The 23,454-nt window shown below is 41.6% G+C and overlaps 1 protein-coding gene across 6 annotated transcripts in view; it reads right to left on the minus strand.

The window, feature by feature from the left end:
• Positions 1-5,019: 5,019 nt before the first annotated feature.
• LOC116722860 (melanophilin-like) overlaps positions 5,020-23,454 on the minus strand; it is a 29,362-nt gene continuing 10,927 nt past the window's right edge. For 3 of the 6 annotated variants that reach the window (XM_032567214.1, XM_032567216.1, XM_032567215.1), the window contains exons 4-14: positions 22,342-22,481; positions 16,388-16,480; positions 14,502-14,554; positions 14,125-14,217; positions 13,772-13,892; positions 13,399-13,637; positions 10,469-10,552; positions 9,277-9,489; positions 8,744-8,893; positions 8,195-8,263; positions 7,271-7,433 (exon numbers count right to left, since the gene is read on the minus strand). In XM_032567214.1, coding sequence (XP_032423105.1) covers positions 7,299-7,433; positions 8,195-8,263; positions 8,744-8,893; positions 9,277-9,489; positions 10,469-10,552; positions 13,399-13,637; positions 13,772-13,892; positions 14,125-14,217; positions 14,502-14,554; positions 16,388-16,480; positions 22,342-22,481 — 1,390 coding nt within the window. In that variant the 3' untranslated portion in view covers positions 7,271-7,298. Of the gene's footprint in view, positions 5,605-7,270; positions 7,434-8,194; positions 8,264-8,743; positions 8,894-9,236; positions 9,490-10,468; positions 10,553-13,398; positions 13,638-13,771; positions 13,893-14,124; positions 14,218-14,501; positions 14,555-16,387; positions 16,481-22,341; positions 22,482-23,454 lie in introns of those variants that run through there. The other 3 variants (XM_032567217.1, XM_032567218.1, XM_032567219.1) reach the window with 3 other exon arrangements.

Here is a 23,454-nt window from a genome sequence, read left to right on the forward strand (position 1 = left end):
TTTGTCTCTAGTTGCTTTTTTTGAAAAAGCAAACAAATGTTTTTGCTAGTTGCTTTAATGAAAAAAGTCACCATATTTGTCTCTAATTGCTTTATTTAAAGAAGTTGTTTGATTTGTCCCTAGTCCTTAGAAAAAAAATTGCTGGTTTACTTTTGGAAAAAAGTCTGGAGTTTCTGAACAGTTGCTAAATATAGCAACAAAGCTAAGTTAGCAGCAATTCTTCTCTGGTCCTGACCACAGCCCCGCTTAGCACCATTCATTCCCACGTTTGGCCACGCCCCTCGGCCTCTCTAGGCTCCGCCTCTCCGTGTCTATAGGCTCCTCCCCCTTTGGTGAAAATCGCCAGGGGGCGGGGCTAAGCGTTCACTGGTGGCTAGTTACACTTTCCAGTTCACTGAGAGGATAGAAAATACCCACCAGAACCAGAACCAGAATGAGCAGCGGTCCGCCTCGCTGAGCGGACAGGAGGGAGAAACACAGACACACTGAACCAGGAGAACGTTCTGTAGCTAACAAACTATTCTGTAGCTAACAAACTGTTCTGTAGCTAACAAACTGTTCTGTAGCTAACAAACTGTTCTGTAGCTAACAAACTGTTCTGTAGCTAACAAACTGTTCTGTAGCTAACAAACTGTTCTGTAGCTAACAAACTGTTCTGTAGCTAACAAACTATTCTGTAGCTAACAAACTGTTCTGTAGCTAACAAACTGTTCTGTAGCTAACAAACTGTTCTGTAGCTAACAAACTGTTCTGTAGCTAACAAACTGCAGAAGCACAAAATCTCACCAAGTGTTTTTGTTTAGTTTCAGGTTCAAATATCTGAGTAAACCTGAAATAAGACCAAACTAATTTATAAGCAACTTTTCAGGGAGAAACAGGAGATTGTTTTCAGTCAGTAGTTTCTTAAAATTAGTAACTAAAAAAACTAAGTCTTGATTCCACTGGCAGAGTTTTCCACTTAAAACATTTGAAACATTTTGTTAGAAGTGAAAAAATCCACCAGTGGAACTTGTAATGTTTGTAAAATAAATTTTAAGGAGTTATTTCCTGATTCTTACTTTGGCCCAATTTCTAAACATGAGGAACGCTGCCCCCTGGTGTTCACACGGTGTAACCGCAGGTGGTTCGCAGACCCGGATCATCTGGACCTCAGAGGTTCCCAACATGTGGAGGAGAATCAGAGCAGAACCTTCTGCAGAACCTTCTGGTTCCTCTGGGTCCGGTGGAGCTGCAGCCTGCAGCAGGAAGTGACATCACTTTTATTTCTCCTAAACTTTGATTTTAAAGGATGCGTTCAGGAACACGTCGCCTACTGAGTCTCTAGGAAACATGAGCTTCTCTGAGGAAATGGAAATAATTTCAAGTGTCTGTGTTCTGGTTCAGAACCTGGATCAGGATTTACCACCTACTGAAACCTGACGGCAGCAGCAGCTTCATGACGGATTAATGTTTGACAGGAAAGTTTATGAAAGGAGAAAAACAGGATAAAAAATGAACATCAATATTCTGGTGATTCATTGAACAGAGTTGATTTTATTGGTTTGTAATTAAAACGTTTGTGGTCCGAAAAAAAGCTGCTGAATAATTCAGAGAAACAGGAAGCAGCAGCATCAACTGTTAAAGCAGAGGTCCTCAACACGGGGGGCGCGGCCCCCACAGGGGGCGCACAGGTACTGAAGTGGGGTCGTGAGATTTCTGATTAATTTGATGTCTTCAAAAGAAATATTATCATGAATCCACCTTGTGACAAACTGATAACAGGAAGCATGAATAATGTATTTTCAGCAGAAATAAAAATATTTTATTTCTGAACAGATGTTAAAAACAAATCTGTTCATTATGTTAAAAGTTCTTCATTTTATCCTAAATAACAGTTTGTTCAAATCATTGGTGGGAAATTTAAACTGAAGGTTTATCTTTCCTACTGTATTTAAAATCTGACAATCAAACAAATAATCATATAACGAGGAATATGATTAAATTATGTTTGAGGTGAAACAGAATATTAAAGAGTTAATATTGTATCCCAGTAAACTCTCAGTATATAAACTCTAACATATTCGGTATAGAGAGAAAAGTTAGAAAAAGAAAATTAATATTGAAATATTTATATAAATTTACAGTGTTTAATCCATGTTATGTTCCTAATTTAACCTCCAGATTTAACATTGAAAGAAATAATCCAACCTTCCTGCAGACGGTCGGCTCCTCCTCCCACTGACTCAGAACCTTTAGGATCATCTGGACTCAGAACCTTTAGGATCATCTGGACTCAGAACCTTCCGGACCTTCACTTGTTTTTCCTGCAGCAGCTGGAACAGACTAAGATATGAAGGAAAAATGAAGTCATGAAGCCAAACAGCAGGTCCATGTTGGACAGGCTGACAGGCCTGTGATGTGATGACTGATGATTTTTGTTTGATGGTTTTGATGATGGCATTAGCAGGTTCTGGTTCTGGTTCTGGTCCTGGTCCAGGTTCTGGTTCTGGTCCAGGTCCAGGTTCTGGTTCTGGTCCAGGTCCAGGTCCAGGTCCAGGTCCAGGTCCAGGCCCAGGTTCTGGTCCAGGTTCTGGTTCTGGTCCAGGTCCAGGTCCAGGTCCAGGTCCAGGCCCAGGTTCTGGTTCTGGTTCTGGTCCTGGTCCTGGTCCAGGTTCTGGTTCTGGTTCTGGTCCAGGTCCAGGTCCAGGTCCAGGCCCAGGTTCTGGTCCAGGTTCTGGTTCTGGTCCAGGTCCAGGTCCAGGTCCAGGTTCTGGTTCTGGTTCTGGTAGTTTCCTGTGAATAAAGGCGGTTTGCTGATGTGAGTGCAGGGAGAAAAGACCTGGACAGGTAGAGAAGCTGATCTGACCTCTGAACTTTGCTCTGGTTCTCATGTTCTCCACTCAGAGCGGTTCTGGAGGGAGAGACTCCGTCCTCACGCCGATCCATGCTGCTGGACTCATCAGCTACACCTTCTAGCTTCACCTGAGGAGGAAACACTGAACGTTCATCATTTACTAGAAGCATCGGCACTGAGAGAACGTGTCTGTCTGCAGCCACTAGGTGGAGCCACTGAGCTGAACTTTACAGAGAACAAACGTAGAAAACTAAAATAGAAACAACAAACATTCAGTCTAAAGTTAGTGAAAGCACAACAAGTTCACTCTGTACAAAGTTATCCAGTCGTTTAAAATGATTATGATGCAAATTAAATAAAGTCTCACATTGATTACAGACAGAACCATTTTTATTTATGGAATTACATTTTTAATAAACATATTTAAAATGTATCTATGGAAATACGTAAAGTAGAAGTTTATATATTAGACCAGCTGTGACGTCACTGGTCCAGAACAACTCAAGTTAAAACTGTAAATTGTAAAAAGTTTAAGCGGTTCATATAATAAATATGTTGCTAAAATGATCGACATGTTTCACTAAGAGCTAAATAAATTTATCCTGCTCATCTTGTTGGTTTGATTCGGTTCATTTTGACACCATTTTGTGTCTGATAATATAAAAACTGGGTCAATCTGCTGGAATGAATCAAAGATCAATATTTTACCTTTAAATGAAGATCAGTGGAAGGAAACGACTTCCACCACAATGAGAGGAAAGTGAAACTTCAACCAGCAAACTCCACCTGAGTCCAGATGAACCGGTACCATCAGAACCGGTGCCATCAGAACCCGTTCAGCCCGTCTGCTGCAGTCAGACTCTGATCTGCTGAATTCTTCTCTGTTCAAAGTTTAAAATGGAGAAACTTTATTTCCTGACTGAACAGAACCAGAACCAAGCATGAAGTTCTGTTCATCCAACAGAACTGAGTCTGTCTGATCAATAATAAATAATAAATGAGTTAATATCTTTGTTTTTATTTGTTGTGATTTGTTTTCTGCTCAGGGCAGAAAAAGTCCAACAGAATCCCATCAGAACATTTTGGTTCTGGAAAACAGCAGTTCTACTGGCTTCAACACATTTAGCATTAAATAACTGAATTGCTCCTGTTTGGACCTCCATCTCTCCATCAGAACCACCAGCCTAACAGGGTCACATGGACTTCATCCAATCCAGTTATTCTGATCCATTTTCCAGTTTTTCCACAATCCCAGTTTATTTTCTCTGAATGTTCAGCTCAGTGATGATGGTTCTGACCCAGAAACATCCAGAACCTCCTGGGACTAACCATCTTCTCCTTCTGATCTCAGCTGGAGGACTTCCTGTTTCCTGTCCAATCAGAGGACAGAGGGACACGCCCACTCCCTGTAGAACCGACTGAACCGGCTGTGGGCTCCTGATGCCCAGCGGAGGCAGAAATCACCAAGGCAACCAGTGACTTATGCTGAATCACCATAGCAACCAGTGACTCAGCAGATAATCCAGGTTCTGGTTCAGGAGCAGCAGGTTGATGACGCAGCAGGTCAGAGTTCTGGTTAAACTCAGGAGAACAAAAAGTCCAGAACAGATTTCTGTCTGTTGAGACATTTAATAAAAACAAAGAAGAAAAACAGCAGGAAAACATGGAGGACCGATCCGGATGGGATTCATCCCAGCAGAACCTGCATGTTGAAAGGTTCCGAGTCATTTTTAATGGTTCCGTTTGTTGTTTTTAATGGAAATGAAAACCAGACCCAGTTCTGACACCAAACCAGAGGTTCTGGTTCTGGTTCCTTTCTGGACCTTCAGTTCTAGTCGTGTTCCTTCAGCAGCTCGTCCTGAAGCAGGTCAGGCCCAGTTTACTGCTAATAACAACAACAACAACAACAACAACAATAATAATAATAATAATTATTATTAATAATAATAACAATGATAAATAATAATAACAATTAATAATAACAACAACAACAACAATAATAATAATTAACAATAATATTAATAATAATAACAATAACGATAAATAATAATAATAATAATAACAATAATAATTAATAATAACAACAACAACAATAATAATAACAATAATAATAATAACAATAATGACAAATAATAACAATAAATAATAACAACAATAATGATTAATAATAATAACAATAATAATAATATTAATTATTATTAATAATTAGTGTTTTATTTTTAACAATAATAAAACACTGTATGGTCTCTCATGGTCGCTGGACAATTAAAAACCATCATAGAAAAAAATCAACAAATGGAATAGAGGCGAAATAAAGACGATAAAAAATTCACATCAGCATAAACTAAGAATATACTAATCTAAAATAATGGCCAGATTTGAACGGTGAGCTGTCATTTAGACGCAGCCGCCATCTTGTGAGTGGCATTTTAGTGGAACCTGCAGACGTGATGCCGACCTGCTGGAGGTTCTGGTTCTACTGATGGAAATAAAGACGAACTTCAGAAATAATAAAAACTTAAATGAGTTTCTGTGAAATCCGTCACGTTGCTATGGTTACCAATTCGTTCACGCTCGGTTACGATTAAACCTTCAAACTAAATAAACAAAGAGATAAAAATAAAAAGACATGGTCACAGGCTGGAACGGCATCCTGTCACCATGGTAACAGGATGCTGGGATGTTCACTGCCGCCTCCGTCTCCGTGCGAAGCGATGAAGGTCACATGATGCTCAGCCTCCTCTTCATCAGCCCGCCGTCGGCACCGGATTCTGTAACGCAGAGACGTTACTGCTACCAAGCTGATGACATCACTTCCTGCTTCAGGTTAAATTTCTTATGTATTGTGATAAATAATAATATAATAACTAATATCATGTTTGATTATTACAATATAATCAGATTTTTCTGATTATTTTGACAGAATTAAAGCCCAAAAATACATAATTATTCAAAACATGAATTATTTTTATTAACTTTTCTGTATTTGAAATAATTAAAATGATTGTATGAATTTCTAAATTTCTTTAGATTTGTTTCATGTAATGAATCCGGAGCCGTACACCTCACCACCGTCTGTCTGTCTGAGCTTCTGTTTTCTCTACATCTAGATGAAGTTCTGCTGGTCGTCTGACGACCTTTGACCTTCAGCTCCTTTCTAACCTCTGATCACCTCCAGATGAGAGTTTTTCCTCCTGGACTCTGACAGAACCGCTGGTAGCTGACGGTCCGTCACCTTGACCTCACCCAGAGGTCAAACATTCATAATGATGAGAAAAGTTCTGCGCAGAATCCAGACTGATCCATCAGATCTGTGGGAAGACGTGTTGATGAAGAGTTCATTTCTAACTTCACTTCCTGACCCTGAGGGGAATGTTGTCGTCCTTCCATCAACTGGTTCCAACTGGTCCCAACTGGTTTTAACTGGTTCACATTGGTTCCAACTGGTTCCAACTGGTTTTAACTGGTTCACATTGGTTCCAACTGGTTTTAACTGGTTTTAACTGGTTCACAGTTAAAACCAGTTAACAGGTTTTAACCAGTTGGAACCAACTGGTTCCAACTGGTTTTAACTGGTTCACATTGGTTCCAACTGGTTCCAACTGGTTTTAACTGGTTCACATTGGTTCCAACTGGTTCCAACTGGTTCAAACTGGTTTCAACTGGTTTTAACTGGTTCACATTGGTTCCAACTGGTTCCAACTGTTTCCAACTGGTTTTAATTGGTTCACATTGGTTCCAACTGGTTCCAACTGGTTTTAACTGGTTCACATTGGTTCCAACTGGTTCCAACTGGTTCAAACTGGTTTCAACTGGTTTTAACTGGTTCACATTGGTTCCAACTGGTTCCAACTGTTTCCAACTGGTTTTAATTGGTTCACATTGGTTCCAACTGGTTCCAACTGGTTTTAACTGGTTCACATTGGTTCCAACTGGTTCCAACTGGTTCAAACTGGTTTCAACTGGTTTTAACTGGTTCACATTGGTTCCAACTGGTTCCAACTGTTTCCAACTGGTTTTAACTGGTTCACATTGGTTCCAACTGGTTTTAACTGGTTCACATTGGTTCCAACTGGTTTCAACTGGTTCCAACTGGTTTCAATTGGTTAATCATGGCTCTGACTGCAGTTAGAGATCAACACATTAACTTCACTGGAATCACATGTTTCCCTGTCTTTCCCATCTGTAAGAGTGGAAATTATTCCCCAGGAAGTTCTGGACTGATATGAAACGTTTTGATAGATGAATAAATATCTTGATACAGGATTATTATCCTCAATGAATATACAGTATACTGTATATATATTTATTTAGCATTCATTTGTTAGTTTGGGAGAAGTGCTTCAGCCTTTATTAACAGACCTTAATGGGACAGAAGGTTTGCTAATAAAGGCTATTTTCATTTCTATCAGTGAAAATATAATTTTTAATCTCCTAATAAACCTGAATAATTTTTTCATCTTTGTTATTTTAACACAATTCTCCTGATCACCAGAAGAGGAAACCTAAGGCGGGACATGGCGGGTCGCCCTGTTGGGTCGCGGCGCTTACTGCTGGGAACGTTGTGGGAGAGTCTCCGAGTCCGGACCGGGATCGCCGACTGCAAACAGAGAGCAAAGGTCAGAGTTCACCCAGAGTTTTTACCTGAATGGTTCAGAGCTGCAGCTGGAGGAGAAGAAAAAACTCCAAATTATATGAAGAAAAGTCATAATACAAAAATAAAACCTAATGGGGAAAAAATAATAATAATATGAGAATAAAGTCATAATAATGTGAGAATATTCGTAATATGAAAACAAAGATGTTTTCATATTGTAAAATATGAAAATATTGTAATAATTTGAGAATGAAATAAAAAAATGAGAAAAAGGTAATAATAAAATGCAAATTAAGATGTAATAATAAGAGAAAAACATCAGAATATTACAATGATAGCATAATAAATGTAATAAAGTTGTAATATTAAAAACATTAAAACTGCACAAAACAATCAGAGTTCAAATGAGCAACGTTGATCATCTAGTTAAGTTATAATCTGGTTTTTAAATAAGGAAATATTTTATATTTTCACTCATCAGCATCAAATGATCAGCAGCAGGAAATTAAAATGTTTATTTAGAGTAAATAATCCCAGATTGAGCCGCTCACAGCAGATCCTCATTAATCTATCAAAGCTTTTTTACAATTAAAATAATTTTTTTCTCTTAGTTTTAATATTTTCTTCTGTTAATATTATAACATAAAACACATTTTCTTAGTCTGGCCTGAAGCGCCGATATTCATAAACAGGTGATGTCATATTAATCAGCAGCAAAGACTTTGTGACCTTCAGTGACCTTTAATGACCTTCAGTGACCTCACCCTCCTCCTGCGGTCTGTTGGGCCCCCAGCGGTGCTCAGTGCAGCGATCCGGTCCTCGATGTAGGAAACCTGAGGAGAAACGGCTTCATTAGTGGATCTGGGTTTGAGAGGCACTGTGACCTGGTTCTGACCCATTCTGACCGTTTCTGACCCGTTCGGACCTGGTTCTGACCTGTTTTGGACCCGTTCTGACCCGGTTCGAACTCGTGCTAACCCGTTTCCTGCCCGGTTCAGACCCGTTCAGACCCGTTCGGACCCGGTTCTGACCCGTTCGAACCTGATTCTGACCCGGTTTGGACCCGTTCTGACCCGGTTCGGACCCGTTCTGACCCAGTTCTGATCCATTCTGACCCGGTACAGACCCGTTCTGACCCGGTTCGGACCCGTTCTGACCCGGTACAGACCCGTTCTGACCCGGTTCGGACCCGTTCTGACCCATTCTGACCCGGTACAGACCCGTTCTGTCCCGGTTTGGACCCGTTCTGACCCATTCTGACCCGGTACAGACCCGTTCTGACCCGGTTCGGACCCGTTCTGACCCGTTCGGACCTGGCTCTGGGCGCTCTGCACGTCGGCGGCCGCCTGAGCAACTCTGTCCTCCAGCTCCAGCAGTAAGGAGGTGGAGCCTCTGCTTGCAGTTCTGGGCGGCTCCAGCGGGGGGCGCTGCTTGGTGTCGGGGCTCAGTGGGAGGCGGTCGGCCTGCAGGAGAAACAGCAAAAACACATCAGGAAACAGTTAAACAGTCTCAACATTAATAAACTGTATTTTATTTTGTATTTATGAAGTTATGTAATTTCCCTTTTGGATCAATAAAGTTTTTCTGAATTTGAACTGAACTGACTTTGGGCATAAAAGTTTTTTAAGTGTCTGAATCTGTAATTTTTTCTAAAAATTAAAGGAGGTGAGACAGTAGCTGGTTGGATTTTGGGCTGAACTGGTTTTACTGGTGGAACAGCAGAACATTTCTCTGCTGCTTCATTTTCTCCTTACGTGTCGATGTTTTTATTTTCTTTTACTGTCAGAGAAATGAGAGGAAACAAACGTCATGACGCTGGATGTTCTCCGTCTGGAGCCGATCGAACCTTCAGATCCTCCTCCAGCCCGGTTCTGGTCCTGGTTCTGGTTCTGGTCCTGGTCCTGGTTCCGCCCGGCTCGTCCTCCTCAGAGCTCAGGCTCTGGTCGCTGATGTTGTGGGTCAGCTGGTGCAGCTTCAGCCGGAGCTGCTGCTCCTCCAGCTCCTCTTCATCCCACTGAGGAAGACGAGGAGGGGACGGACTCTGAGCGGTTCTGACGTCCTGCAGAACCAGAACAGAACCCAGACTCTGGGTTTAACTGATTTTATATCAATAAAAATACAGAATTTAATGATAAATCATCATAAAAATAATCTATAAAATGTGTTTCAGTCACATTCAGCCGACCTCAGCAATAAAACAAAACAAAATACAACTAATTAAATAATATTTAAATCAAAATGAAATTTAAAACCTGGAATTATGTAAAGTAAATAATAAGTTAAATAAAAATAAATACATCAATAAAATAAAATAATTAAACCAATAACGGAAAATAAAAATAGATTACATAAATAAAACATGAAACAATGTAAAAAATTATATATTTTTTTACATAAATAGATAATGTAAAATAAAATAATGTAAAGTGAATAAATGAAGTTGAAGCAGCTGGACCAGACAGACAGTTTAAGTCCAGACTCTTTATTGTAACGTCTGAACCTCTGAGAACTGAAGCCATTATTTCATAAAACAGAAAGTTTTTATATTTACACTGAAACCATCAGAGTTGGCACTAACACCTCCATTTAATTTTTCGTGATTTCCATTAAGACAGGTGAGAACTAGATGGAGACAGATTATTAATCTGCAGAGGTTTTAAATCCAGATGTTTTCTGGATGTTAATCGGATCAGAACCGCAGCAGAGAACCAGAGCAGAACCTTTAGATGTTCTGTTTGAAGTTAAACCAGACGAGTTCAGATCCTTTGAGCTTCAATTTTAGAGAATGTGTCCTGATTAGAGCCAGACAACATGAAGCGTCTGCAGCAGGGTCAGGCGGTCTGCTCCGGTGAACGGCCACCAGGGGGCAGCGCAGCCACTTCTTTCACAATTTAAAACATTTTCCATTCATTTAGAGAAAATTTCTTTACTAACATTTAACAACCAAACAGGAACCAGCAGTGTGCCGACAGTGAGGCCTGGCATTTATAGCTGCGTATTGATTATTTAAAGCCGGTTTCCAGGCAACAAGAGTTTACCTTCCTGTTAGCCGGCGTCACTTTCTGCTCCAAGCAGCTCAGCAGCGTCTCAATGGCCGACATTCGCTTGTTCAGGTCACCGATCTACGGAAAGCAGGAGGAAACTTAAAGTTATGCAGGATGAGAAGAATACTGATGTTTCTATACAGTTTAAACACGTTTACAGAACCCATCAGAACCGGACCGGGAAACCCTGGAGAACCTTCAGGCTGACCTGAGCCCATCAAACCAAAAATTAGCTGGAGTTATTATTTTGGACCTAAAGAGGAACGATCTAGACCTATAGATCTAGAGTTATAGATCTAGAGTCAACACACAGCTTCAGTTGTTCCAGCTGTGAACCAGAGACCAGGCTGACCTCTGACCTCTGACCTGAGCCTCCAGAGCCACATAAAGCCGGTTCCAAAGTGGGCCTTCCACCAGCTGCAGAATATTAGAAATGTTCTGAACATTTCTCTGATCTGAAACTCATCCAGGCGTTTAGAGACGAGACTTTAAATCCTGCTGGTAGTTTATAATCACTGAAGGTTTGAAACCACGACACATTACAGATCTGCTGTTGGATCAACCTGACAGACCAGAACCAGAACCAGAACCAGACATGGAGAAGCAGAATTCAACTCTAGTTCGTTTTGAATGTGTCCACTTCCTGCTCCAAAAGCAGGAAGTGGACTACAACGCAGGGCATTCTGGGTAAATACAACCAAAGCTAACGTGCTAGCCTAGCGATAGCAGCAGAAATGGCTCCTGGTTTTTAACCAAAGACTAAAGAGAAATCCTCCAACCGCTAAAATCGGACGCCTCCATTTAGATTCCATTTGGTGAAGACGGAAGTTACGCTGAGCGATCCAATAGAACTGGGTCTACCGGACCATAAGGTGAGAAATACCCAGTGATTCCTCCAGGTCCAGAAAACTCAGACCTGAGTCAAACTGTTAAAGCCTCCATGAAGGTTCAACCTGGTCCAGGTTGGGGAATTCCTGCCTGCTTTAGATCTGCTGAGTCAGCAGGTCGTATTTAACGGCTCCTGGTGTTTAGTGTTGTTTGGTTTTCATGGTTTCTCTTGTTTAGCAATGCCCTCGTTTGTTCGGTTTTTTGTGGTTTCGCCTTTGATTTCTCGCTCACACGTGTAATCACAGCGTAACTCTGCTGACTCCGTCCTCGTTGACTCCTGGTTCGTCAAACAGGACTGGAACGCTGACATCACGGGTTTCAACAGATGTACACGTCTCCGCCGGCGGCCCCTGAAGGTCGTCTGAGGGAGCCCTGGAGGCCTCGGCGGCCAGACGCTGCTGCCTGATGGCCACATGTCTGGACGTTTCCCAGCATCCTGTTTGGGTCTCCGCGATGTCAGAATATATCAGCAGGTCGGTGACCTGTGAGTGACCTTTAGGTGACCTTCAAGGCTGCTGTTGACTCCAGAACTCGGGACTCGAACCCAGGACTCGTGTGCAGTGCGCGTCTCGGTTCCCATGGTTACACCACTGTGTGCATTCCTGGGTGTTTGGATGAACCCTGAGGGTGTTGTGATGTCAGGCGTTGATCTGCTTCTCATGAGCAGCGCTGATGGGTCGGGTTGCTGTGAGCCATGAATAGACGCTGATGTCACGACTCTGGACCGCATGTGATCCTGCAGCTGCCTCGTCTTCATCAGACCGACGGGCCGCATGTGATCCTGCAGCTGCCTCGTCTTCATCAGACCGACGGGCCGCATGTGCTCCAGGTCCAACATGTTTACTGAGCTCTGTAACACGATGTGGGAAATCTGTTTGCTGATGCAAGTCTTCAAGGAATCCAAACACCTTCAGATGCTCAGTAAACCACCGACGCCTCCGACCAAAACCAGAACCAGAACTCTAAATGAGTATCCAGTCCGATAACAGTTTGTGATTAAGCAAAAACTGAGAAATGAAGAAATTTATCCAGTTTCTGTTTTAGCGTCTTTAAGGAAAATCCAGATATTCACTGAGGTGAATGTTAGGCTTCAAAAACTTCATGTTTTCCTGCTTTTTCTGCTCCAGAACCATCTAGTTAAGATCCTGTTGGACCCGGTTGGATCATTCAACCGGGTCCAAGCTTCAACCAGACATGTTGCTTGGAGGTATAAAAGTTTAGCTCTGGTCTCCTCTGATCAGATTTCCTCATGCTGCGTCTCCTTAAAGCTAACTGGAAAGCTAGCAGCGCTAACCCTAAAGCAGCTAGCGCGCTACATCAACATGGTATTTATCGGAAGCTAAGCTAAGCACTATCCCAACCGGGTATTTAGCAAGAGCTAATGCTAAAGTGCTAAATCCAACTACGTTGACAGCCACCATGTATTTGAAGCAGAATCAGAGGAAATGGAGCTGCAACGTAAACATCTTCAAAATAAGAGCACGAATATAAACATCTAATTATTTGACAAATTCTGAACAATCAAAAGCTAAAATTGCAACAATGATGTTGAACTTAATTTAACTAAATGTTTACAAAACAATCAATTAAGTTATTGCTTTAGAACTTATCTGGAAATGAACTTAGGGGAAGCTAAGAGCGCTAAACATTGTTAAAGTTAGAAAAACACTAAAGCGCTAAATGACACATTAGCTCGGCTATCAGCAGATTTGTGGATTAAACTTTCAACAGTAAATGAACAAACGTGTCTGATCTCCCTTCAGTTTCACAAGTCGACCTTCTTTTGGTTCGTCACATCAGATCGTCGAGGTTCATGGGAATAACGTGACAAACATGGAGAATTCAAAGGTTGTGAAATCTGTTATGAATAAATCAGATCTTAACGCTGAAGGCGTGTCGTCGCTCTGTGGGTGTGATTATGTAAGGAGCCTAAACTCTGAAAGACTCACAATGATGTGGAACAAAAGCCTGTAAAACCAAACAGGATTTATTGGTGATCAAAGTGATCGGCTCCATCTGCTGGATGATTACTGGACCTGCGGCGCCGCGCCGGCTGAGCTCAGGCTCTCCTGAGACGTGTGGCTGCCGGGGTCCGGGTGGGACCGGTACACCGGGACCCGGGGGCAAAGGTCGTCCTCGGCCTCGGAGTCGTCCAGGCTGGGCAGGAAGCTGCTGCCGCCCCGCAGGCCGATGCTGCCGCTGCCGCAGGACGAGTAGCTGAGCCGGGACACGGAGCGGGACGGGACGGGCCGGGTCTCCGCAAACGCCATTTCATCTGGACACACAGAGGAGTCTGTTATGACCTTTGACCTGCTGGCTGAGCCTGTGGAGTCTGAAGTGGAGCTCTGCTCTCAAACTGGGACCAAACTGGGACCAAACGGGTCAAACTGGGCCAAACTGGGATCTCACCATGCTGATTATGCATCTCCAGGTCCAGACTCTGGTTGTCCTGCTGGAGGTTCTGGTGGAAAACGTCCTGCATGTCAGCCTCAGTGAGCATCGGGTCCATGGCGTCCTGAGCGCCGGAGGCCTGCAGGCCGTCGCGACACAAACGTTAGTCTGGAGAAAATGGCCGCCGTTCCTCCTTCAACATGGAGACTAGAAACTTTTTCACATCATCACAAATTTCAGGTTTGTGATCATGTGAGGTTTAACCTGTGATCACAGTGATGATGTCACTGTGCCTCACCACTGACACATCATCACTAGTGTACTGGGAGTACTGGTGTCTGTACTGGGAGTACTGGTGTCTGATCCGCTACCTGATCCTCCTGAGGTCTGGAGTTTGCTGAGTAATCGAAGCCGAGGACAAAATCAACAGGATCAACAGTCAGCCTCCGTTTGGCCTTCTTCATCTTCAGAGAGAATCATCATCATCATCATCGTCATCATCATCATCATCATCAGTATTCAGGATGGAGAAACAGAAAAATATCCAGTTTCAAGTATTTTATTCATACGTCGCTCTGGCTGTTCTATAATTAGTCATTATTATTATTATTATTATCATTATTATTATTATTATTATCATTATTATTATTATTATTAATAAGTGTAATCATTATCTTATCATTAGACCCCAAACTGAGCCCCTGTTGCCTCAGCAGCAGTAAGAACAACGAGGTGAAACGGTTGGTACCTGCAGGTTTGGAGAGTCTGATGCCTCCAGGCTGAGCTCCTCATATCCACCTGCTGACAGACAGGCAGGCAGACAGGCAGGCAGGCAGGCAGACAGACAGACAGGCAGACAGGCAGACCAACAGACAGGCAGGCAGGCAGACAGACAGACAGACAGGCAGACCAACAGACAGGCAGACAGGCAGGCAGACAGACAGACAGGCAGACAGACAGACAGGCAGGCAGGCAGACAGACAGACAGACAGGCAGACCAACAGACAGGCAGACAGGCAGGCAGACAGACAGACAGGCAGACAGACAGACAGACAGGCAGGCAGGCAGACAGACAGACAGACAGGCAGGCAGACAGGCAGACCAACAGACAGGCAGACAGGCAGGCAGACAGACAGACAGGCAGACAGACAGACAGACAGACATTATGGAGTTATGAAGCTACCATAACTAATTCTGCAGACTGAACCTGTCAGCTCTGAGTTTCACATTAAAACCTCTGATTCATTTTATTTATTTATTTCAGGTTTTTAAAAAACAAGAGAAGAAGCAAAAGGTATGACAGAAAAACATGTGCATGCATATCAAGAACAAAATAATTAGTTTACTAAGAAACAAACATTTAATCAGTTTCCATCAAACTAATGACTGTTATTAAGCTGTAAATGTTTGATCGGTTCCATGAAGCTTCTTGTTTCCTAATGAGCTCAAACTGGAGAAACAAAATGGAGGCAGACAGACGGAACCGACCGATCAGAACCGTTCTGTTCCCGACCCGCTGGACTGCAGCAGAACCGCTTTAATATTTAGACCTGAAGGTTCACCTGGACTTTACTACACAGCTAACTGCTAACAGCAAATGGCTAATAGCTACTGCTAACAGCTGTCAACTGATAGCTGTAAGCTGCTAGCAGCTTAATGAACATTAACTCCTCATCTTTTCATCCAAACATGGAGGAGATTCTCCAGTAGCAGCCAGTGTTCAACAAATCTGAAGAGGCCTCTGACTGAAGACTGCTGCTGTTTAGCAGTCTCATGCTAACATGCTAACAGATGAGTATGAAGGCAGCAGAGAAGATATTCCACAGGAAGATCCTGGATGACCTCATCAGCTGTTAGCTAGCTCTGCTAATCCACCTCCTTTGCTTTTGCTGCTCTGCAGCATGAAGCCTCCTGTTCACATGTTATTTTAGCTTTTGAGCTAATCAGATAGCTCAAAGTTGGAAAAACACCTGGTTGCCATGGTTACGTAACCAGGTTCTGTGGTGGAAAATTACTACATATTAACATCTGCTGATTATGTTATATTAAATGTTTGTGAACTCTCAGCAAAAGAAGCTGTTTGGGAGACATGCAGAAGGTTGGAAGTTGGTTCCTGCAGCAGAACCAGAACCAGAACGTCTCCAGGTTTTGGATCCTTGGTATAAAACTGGTGTGTTGTCTCTGCCTGTTCGGCTTTTCATCTGAATAAACCTGACAGAGTGATTTCACCCAACAGCTTGGGAAAAAATCTGAACAGCCAGAACCAGAGAGAGCAAACAAGCAGAAAAATGATCAGAGATCCAGGTTCTGATCCAGGTTCTGATCCAGGTTCGGCTCCATCATAAATAAATATGCCCTGTCTCTGGCCCGGTTCTGTTGGACTGGATCAGCCTGGAAACTCATCTTATCGATGGAAAATATTAGAGAATAAAACTTTCTCAGTATTTTCTGTTTCTGTTTCTGCAGGAGATTAAATTTGAACTTCAGATGTTTAAATAACAGAAAATATTTATTCCATCTTTCTGCTGTTGCTTCATAATGTTTGATGGACTTTAATAAATTATGAGTCATAAAGAAAATCAAACTGCAATCAGCCAGATAAACATAAACTCTATGATCATAAATCATTCCTACCTGGTTGGAAAAGATGAGTTTTAATAAAACGACTGGAGAACATGAACTCACTGTGGCACTCCGGCTCACTGCGGGTGTCAAACTCTGGGGACTCTGGAAGCAGAAACAGGAAGAAACAGGCAGGAACAGGAAGTGAGGTCACGGCCATGTTAGCTGTGATTAAACTCACACATAGAAATGATTAGAAACTCCTTAATAATCTGACATTTCCTGCAGTAATAAAGAGTAACATTAAATTCTATTATCCTGACAGATCATCAGGTTAAAGAGTCATTTCTACATGAAGTCATGATGATAACAGCTGTGATTAAATGAAGCTCTGTTAGCAGGCTACGCTAACAGCAGGACTCCCTCCGAGCTCTGAGGGCCCGGCGGACCGCAGAGCAGAACTCCCTGTGTGTGTGTGTGTGTGTGGGTGTGTGTGTGTGTGTGTGTGTGTGTGGAGTCATGCGTGTTGAATTTAATCCAGATGGTCACATGAGTCGCAGCATGTGATGCGGAGCCGGTTCTGGTTCTGTTAACATTTATGACGGTTTCATAATAATCATCATAAAGCTGCATTCCTCAGAGAACATGAGAACTTTCTGCCTCCTCCTCTTCGCTCCACTGAGCCCGGCACAAAAATCAGAGACATGTGAGGAAGATCACAAGGCCGCCGGCGCAGCCAGAGTTTCTGCCTGCTGCTGCAGCTCGGCGCAGAGAGCCAGCCGGTGACTCAGCGTCAGCAGGAGTCTCTGCTGTGGATCAAAACGTTTTCAGCTGAAACAAACCCGGATCCACCAGAACCGGTTAGTATGTTCTGAATGCAGCTTCATGAAACACAACGAGTTTCTGAAACCGTTAATCGTCTTCATGAAATGTAAAACACATCATTCCTCTGAGATTAACACTTCTGGAAAAACTAAGAGTTCCCTCAGACTTTATTTCTACTGTTTCTGTTCAAACATGAACATATTTTATTTTAATGAGAAAATCTGTCACTATAAAAAGATACCAAAGCCCCATTTATATCATAGTTCTGGCACCAAATTACCTCCATACAAATAAAATCCATCTGTTCTGAAACATCATAAAAACTATCATTCATTACCTTTACAGTATTCTATTTATTTACTCTATTTCTCATAATTTGTTGCTCAAACAATTTAATAAACACCACAAAGGCATAAATGCCACTGATGTAACACAGCTTAGCTACAGGGGCGGATCTACAGGGGTGGCAACTCAGAGCCGTGCCACCCCTGTTGCCACCCAGCTGGTGACAATGAATTCAATAAATAGTTATGGCAAATAGGACATTAAGCGCACAAATCTCTTTTTTCAGACAACATTGAATGCAACACAATGTAAACTGACACCTACTGCTGAGTAGCGGGAAGCGCGAGGCAGCAGCATTGATGTATATGGATGGATGGAAATATTACTGGACTGGATATCAGTAACTCATCCTGTTCATTGGGTCAGGAATATCGGTGGTCAGGAAAATACCACAATCACGCAAAGAATCTAAAAAATGGACGCAATATTTAGCGGCTAATTCAACCGTATGACAGACATAGATAACAAGGTTCAAGGGTTTCACATTTAACAGGTGAGGAAAAAGTTTTGATTTATTGAAAAAGTGAGCAGTGAGCTAGTTATGCTAGGCTAACTTGCTAGCTGCTATTGACTCTGATAACCGTAACATGCTGCGCAGTTCGCTGTGTTTTGGTTCCGTTAGCACTAAAACAGGACAAGCTGCTCACCAAGTCATCAGTAGAGCAGGAGTTTAAATCAGCTAATCTGTGTTCAGGCCAAAATAGATTAATAATCACAATATAGACATCAAGCCTGACAGCATAATGTAACAGACTGGATGTTCTGTTTGGTGGATCTGATACTTCTTTGTGTGGGAAACGTTAGTTTCTGGTATTGATTCCCCTGATAGGTTTGAACGTAATCTCTGCTTTATCTGCTGGTTGAGCTGTTGTCTGTCGGTTGCCATGGCAACAGGTCCGCGTAGCGTCATGCCGACACAGAGCGAGAAAAAGCAGAATATAAATGGTTTTGTCTAGTTTTGTTCTCTACCCGTTTATCAGCTTTATTAATAAAAATTAAACAATTAATAAAAGTTAAACAAGCAACAAAAACCAAACTAATTCCTTCTGTTCGTAAAACGTGGCGATATTTCTAACAGTCATCAAACTACGGGTCCTACAGCATATTTAAAATAAAACATTGACCAATAGAAGGGAAATTCATCCTTTCTTGCATCTTGACAGAACTAACAGAAACCAAACTGTTTATAGATTTGTATCAAGGAGAATTTACTCGTGATGGATAGTCGTAACTCATCCATTTTATTAGCCAGAGAACGGACAGGTCCATAAGCTAACGGTAGCAACCAGGTCCGTAGGGTAACGGTAGCAACCAGGTCCGTATATTAACGGTAGCTACCAGGTTCGTATGCTAACGGTAGCTACCAGGTCCGTATGCTAACGGTAGCTACCAAATCCGTATACTAACGGTAGCTACCAGGTCCGTAGGGTAACGGTAGCTACCAGGTCCGTATGCTAACAGTAGCAACCAGGTCCGTATGCTAACACTCAGAGTGAAGTTCTGATTGGACCCGTCTCTGCAGTTTTAGGTTGGTTCTAGCTCTGTTAGCCATTAGCTAGCCAGCATTTGGTGACCATCGAACACTCGGCACTGATAACATCGTGTGTGTGCGGTTCTGCTGATCCGTTCCCCTGCAGAGTTCTCTATATGACGACGGTCTGAGTCTGTGCAGCGGCTCCCGCAGAGTCTCCGCCTCTCACGTAAGCCAGCAGAACGGGTCCAAACAGGTCCAGTCTAACATCTGGGAGGGTAATGCAGGCAGACTGACAGAAGTGTATGTGGTGTGTTCTTCCTGCAGCCTGTGGAGTACAGTAGCTACCGCAGCTCCAGAGCTTCCAGCAGGGCCAGTTCGGCCCGGACCAGCCCAGTGGTGAGAGCCACCGGCTTCTCTAACCAACCGGCTCCGTTTGAGTTCATGCATGGGTTGGTCTGCTGCTGTGCATGCTGGGTAGAAACAGTTCAGGCACTGCTAACTGAAAAGCTAGGTGTGCTAGCCCTAAAGCACCAATCAGAAACATTAGTTCTGCTAACGATAAAATGCTAACCAGCATCATGTTTAGCAAAAGCTAATTCAAAAACACCAACTGCTACAACCGTAGAGCAAAAATTTAACTTTGACATTATAATTTACAGGTTCCAGAAAACCCTTAAATATTTAATTCAGGTTTATATCTGGTTCTCTGTTTGTCAACTAAATATTTAGTTTCAAGCTAAAAGTGTATTAGCAAGTTAAATATTTAGCATGATGCTAAATATTTGGCTCACTAACTGAATATTTAGTTTGGAGCTAAATATTTAGCTGAATAATTAGCTACGTATTTAGTTGGAAGTTAAATATTTGGTTTCAAGCTAAATTTTTAGCTCCAAACTAATTGCTTAGTTTAAAGCTAAATTTAATTTCTCGCTAAATACAGTATATACTGCCATATGCTGCCACCCCTGAAAAATCCTTGCCCCCCTCCTGCCACCCCATAGATATTTTTCTAGATCCGCCCCTGCTTAGCTACATAGACTAAGCTAACTGTTATTAGCTTTGGTGACATAACTGCTTATGCTAGGCTAAAGATCTTAGCTCATCTGTTCAAAGTGAAGAAAATAATTAAAACTTATATCTGTCCATATTGTTAAAAAATGCTATAGCTAAATAGAGAGGTGAAAAATGATTGGCTCATATAGATGAGCTAAAAGGCTAACAGTCCTCGTCTTAGCTCAACGAGCTAAACCACAAAATCTCTATCTGCTTTTAGCATTAGCTAGATGAGATGATTAAATAGTTCACCTGACCTTAATTAAATGTAATTTAGTTTTTCTGTTGTAGCTGGCTAAAAGGTTGTGAAAATAAGAAAACTTGGCAGAATTAGCTTCAACCTATAGCTAAAGCTATGCTAACAGTTCGAAGCAAGCAAGCAATATCATAGTTTAACAGAAAATAATTTAGGACATTTTTTTTTTTTTACAACTTTTGAGTTTTAAAATTAACATGAAATGAAGATTTTTGTGTTTTATGTTCTTAAGATCATGAAACAAATCCTCAAAGGATTAACAAAGTTAAACAAACAGCTTCATCTTAGACTTCAAACATGTTCTTTGCCACAGTAATATCTGTGATTCTGGTGTTTTTAAGAGCAAACAGGAAGTGCGAAGGCCACCAGTTGGTAGTTGAGGGCAGAAAGCCTGAGAGTCTGAGAGCTGAAGAGCAGCTGTGGTGAGACGGATGAGAAAAACAGGAAAAATGGAGATTAAATCCCTGTGTCACATCTGGCTTTTCCTGCTGAGTTACTGTTAGAAGACTGAATGTTTTAACCAACAGATGTGTGACAAATTAAAGGATGAAGCTAAAAGCAAAGTTGTTTAATTACAGTCTGACTCACTTCTAAAGTGATAAAATCTGTTGTGTGAAAATCATTTCTCCCAGTTTGCCCAGTTTGAATGAAGGAGGTTTGGTTGCATGAAACGATGCATTTATCCTTCCATGTTCCAACAATGAACCAAATATTTTATAAAAACAAAACAACCTTAATTCAACCCAAAAATTATTTTATTTTTTGTTCTTGCTAAAGAAATACAGATCTGTGCAAAACACAAAAATATCCAAACCAAACAAGTTAAATGGGAAAAATAATTCTCCATAAACCTAATAACTGTTTGTTGCGCCTGCAGCAGCTGATAAGTACAGAGTCTTTAACATAATTAACAAACATTTAAATTTGACAAAAAGTAAAAAGAGAAGAAAACGTTTAGGGGTGCAAATACTTTTTAGCAGCATTGAAAGTTTGTCAGCTTGAGTTCATTAACATTTATACTCAAAATAAAAGTCAAACGGCTTTGAAATCCTGACAATAATCCACAGTGTTTTGCATCGTTAACAAAACATTAGCGTTTCCTGCTAATGCTAAAGCACTACACCAACATGGTATTTAGTGGAAGCTAATGCTAACGCACTAAGTTCATGTTGATACCAAGATACATCTGAACATTTGCATACTTGTTTAATGAACAGTGGCTGTTCGTTTGTTGCCTTTTGCTCAATAAAGTTTCTTAGAAGAAAAAAAAGGATGAGGAGAGGAAAGGAAGCTTCATTCCCTTCAGAATAAGAGCATGAATTAAACATCTAAGAACAGTTGAGAACCAAAACTCCAACATGGATGTCAAACTTTGTTCATCTGATAGTTTATAAAACAGACAAATAAATTAGTGATTTAGAGTTTAGGGGAAGCTAAATGTGCAAAACGTTTTCAACGTTAGCAAAATACTAAAGCGCTAAATGAACAGTTAGCTACGCTATGAGCAGATTAGCAGAAATGTTCCCACCACTGATAATGCAGTTCACACATAAACCAGTGACAGACTGGTTTGGATCAGTGGGAGTTCGCTTCACATTTTTTCCGGCAGCTTCCTGACAGTTTGCAGCTGCTGACTCTCAGCGAAGCCGTTCATTTTCTGGGGATTTCTCCTGCTAAGCTCAAACAGACTTCCCTGACTCCACGTCCGAGCTTTCTGGCTGCGGCAGATTGAACTTTGGACCAGCAGCAACTCCTCAGGGCTTCCAGACGGAGAAGTGAAACAGATGGTAATTTGTTCACGTTTCCACTGAAGGCCGTCCTAACGCTCTGGTGGTTTTAAGTTTAGATTATTTCCCTCCTCATGCGGCCATCTTGGACCTGGCAGCCATTCAGCAGCCACACTGTTTAACCGCTGAGCAGGTTTAGTTAATCAGTGGGAGCTTAATCTTTTAGCTAAGTGTTTTTAGAGTCAAGTGGTGGTCACATGTTTACTCACTTCATGCAGATTTTGGAACAAAGATTTTAAGCTGATCTTTGGCTGTTTTCTGTAAACCAGATTAGTGGAGCTCTGACCTGTGGGGTCGCTCTGGGAGCGGCTGTGTTCCCCGCTCAGCCTCTTAAACAGAGATCGCATCACCTTGGCGCTGCCGAAGCGCTTGAATCGGGCCCGGACGTTCTCATGGTACCACTCCAACGTACCAATTTTCAGAACCCTGGAAGAAAAACCAGCTTTAGAAACACCAAATCAGAATTTCTGGAAGCTTCTGGAGGAGAAGTGGAGCCATGAACTGCTGGTGCAACATTTCAGAAAACAATAGCATGATGGTTTGCACATGGAGCTGGAAGGAACTAAAAGTATAAATTTTTATGGCTGCAGAGTGAGCCGAACGCGTTACGTAAGGAGTCTCTGTTCAAACGCAGAGCCAGGATGTCAATCATGTGCTTCATGTGCTTTTAAGTCATCCTGGAAAAACCAGGAACTGCTCAGGACAACTACACAGAAATGTCATAAAAACGCTGGATGTCAGCAGGAACCAGAAGAAATTCGTTACATTCAGGCAGTTATATCCTCCAACCTTCTGCACAAACTGTAAACAGAGAAATAATAAAGAATATTTTTGTATTCTTAAACATCCCAGTGTGTTTCTAAAATATGAATATTTAAAACAACAATAAACACCTAGCTGACTTTAGCGTCCACTAGCTTAAGCTGTTTAACTCATAGCTAGCTAAACTGAAAAGGCTAATTTAGATGATATTAGTATGGTTAAGCTCAATAAGTTGAAAAGAGGCTAATTGCTAATAGCAACTAGCTAATAGCTCATAATGCTAACCACATAAACCAAGTCATCTGCTGTTAGCAGCTAAACAAATTTCCTGAAAAAGCTAAGCTAAAATCTGATAGCATTAAGCTTAAATCCATAAGCTAAGTTGCTGCTATCATGTAAATGCTAACATTAAACTGTTGGTATTTAAAATCAGATTTAATTGTTGTTTTAATTTGTTATTGTTATGGTATTGTGTTAATGTGATTTTGTGTTTGTTTAATGCAGCTACAGATGGAAATTAGCATCTTGCTAAATCTGGTGTATTTGCAGAAATATTGTACATTAATTAATATTCACTGACCCTCAAATTCAATAAATTCAAGTTCAAAGACAGCTAAACTGTTTATCATAGCTAAGC

Source organism: Xiphophorus hellerii, chromosome 7 (assembly GCF_003331165.1).
Source record: "Xiphophorus hellerii strain 12219 chromosome 7, Xiphophorus_hellerii-4.1, whole genome shotgun sequence".
NCBI classification, from domain to species: Eukaryota; Metazoa; Chordata; class Actinopteri; order Cyprinodontiformes; family Poeciliidae; genus Xiphophorus; species Xiphophorus hellerii.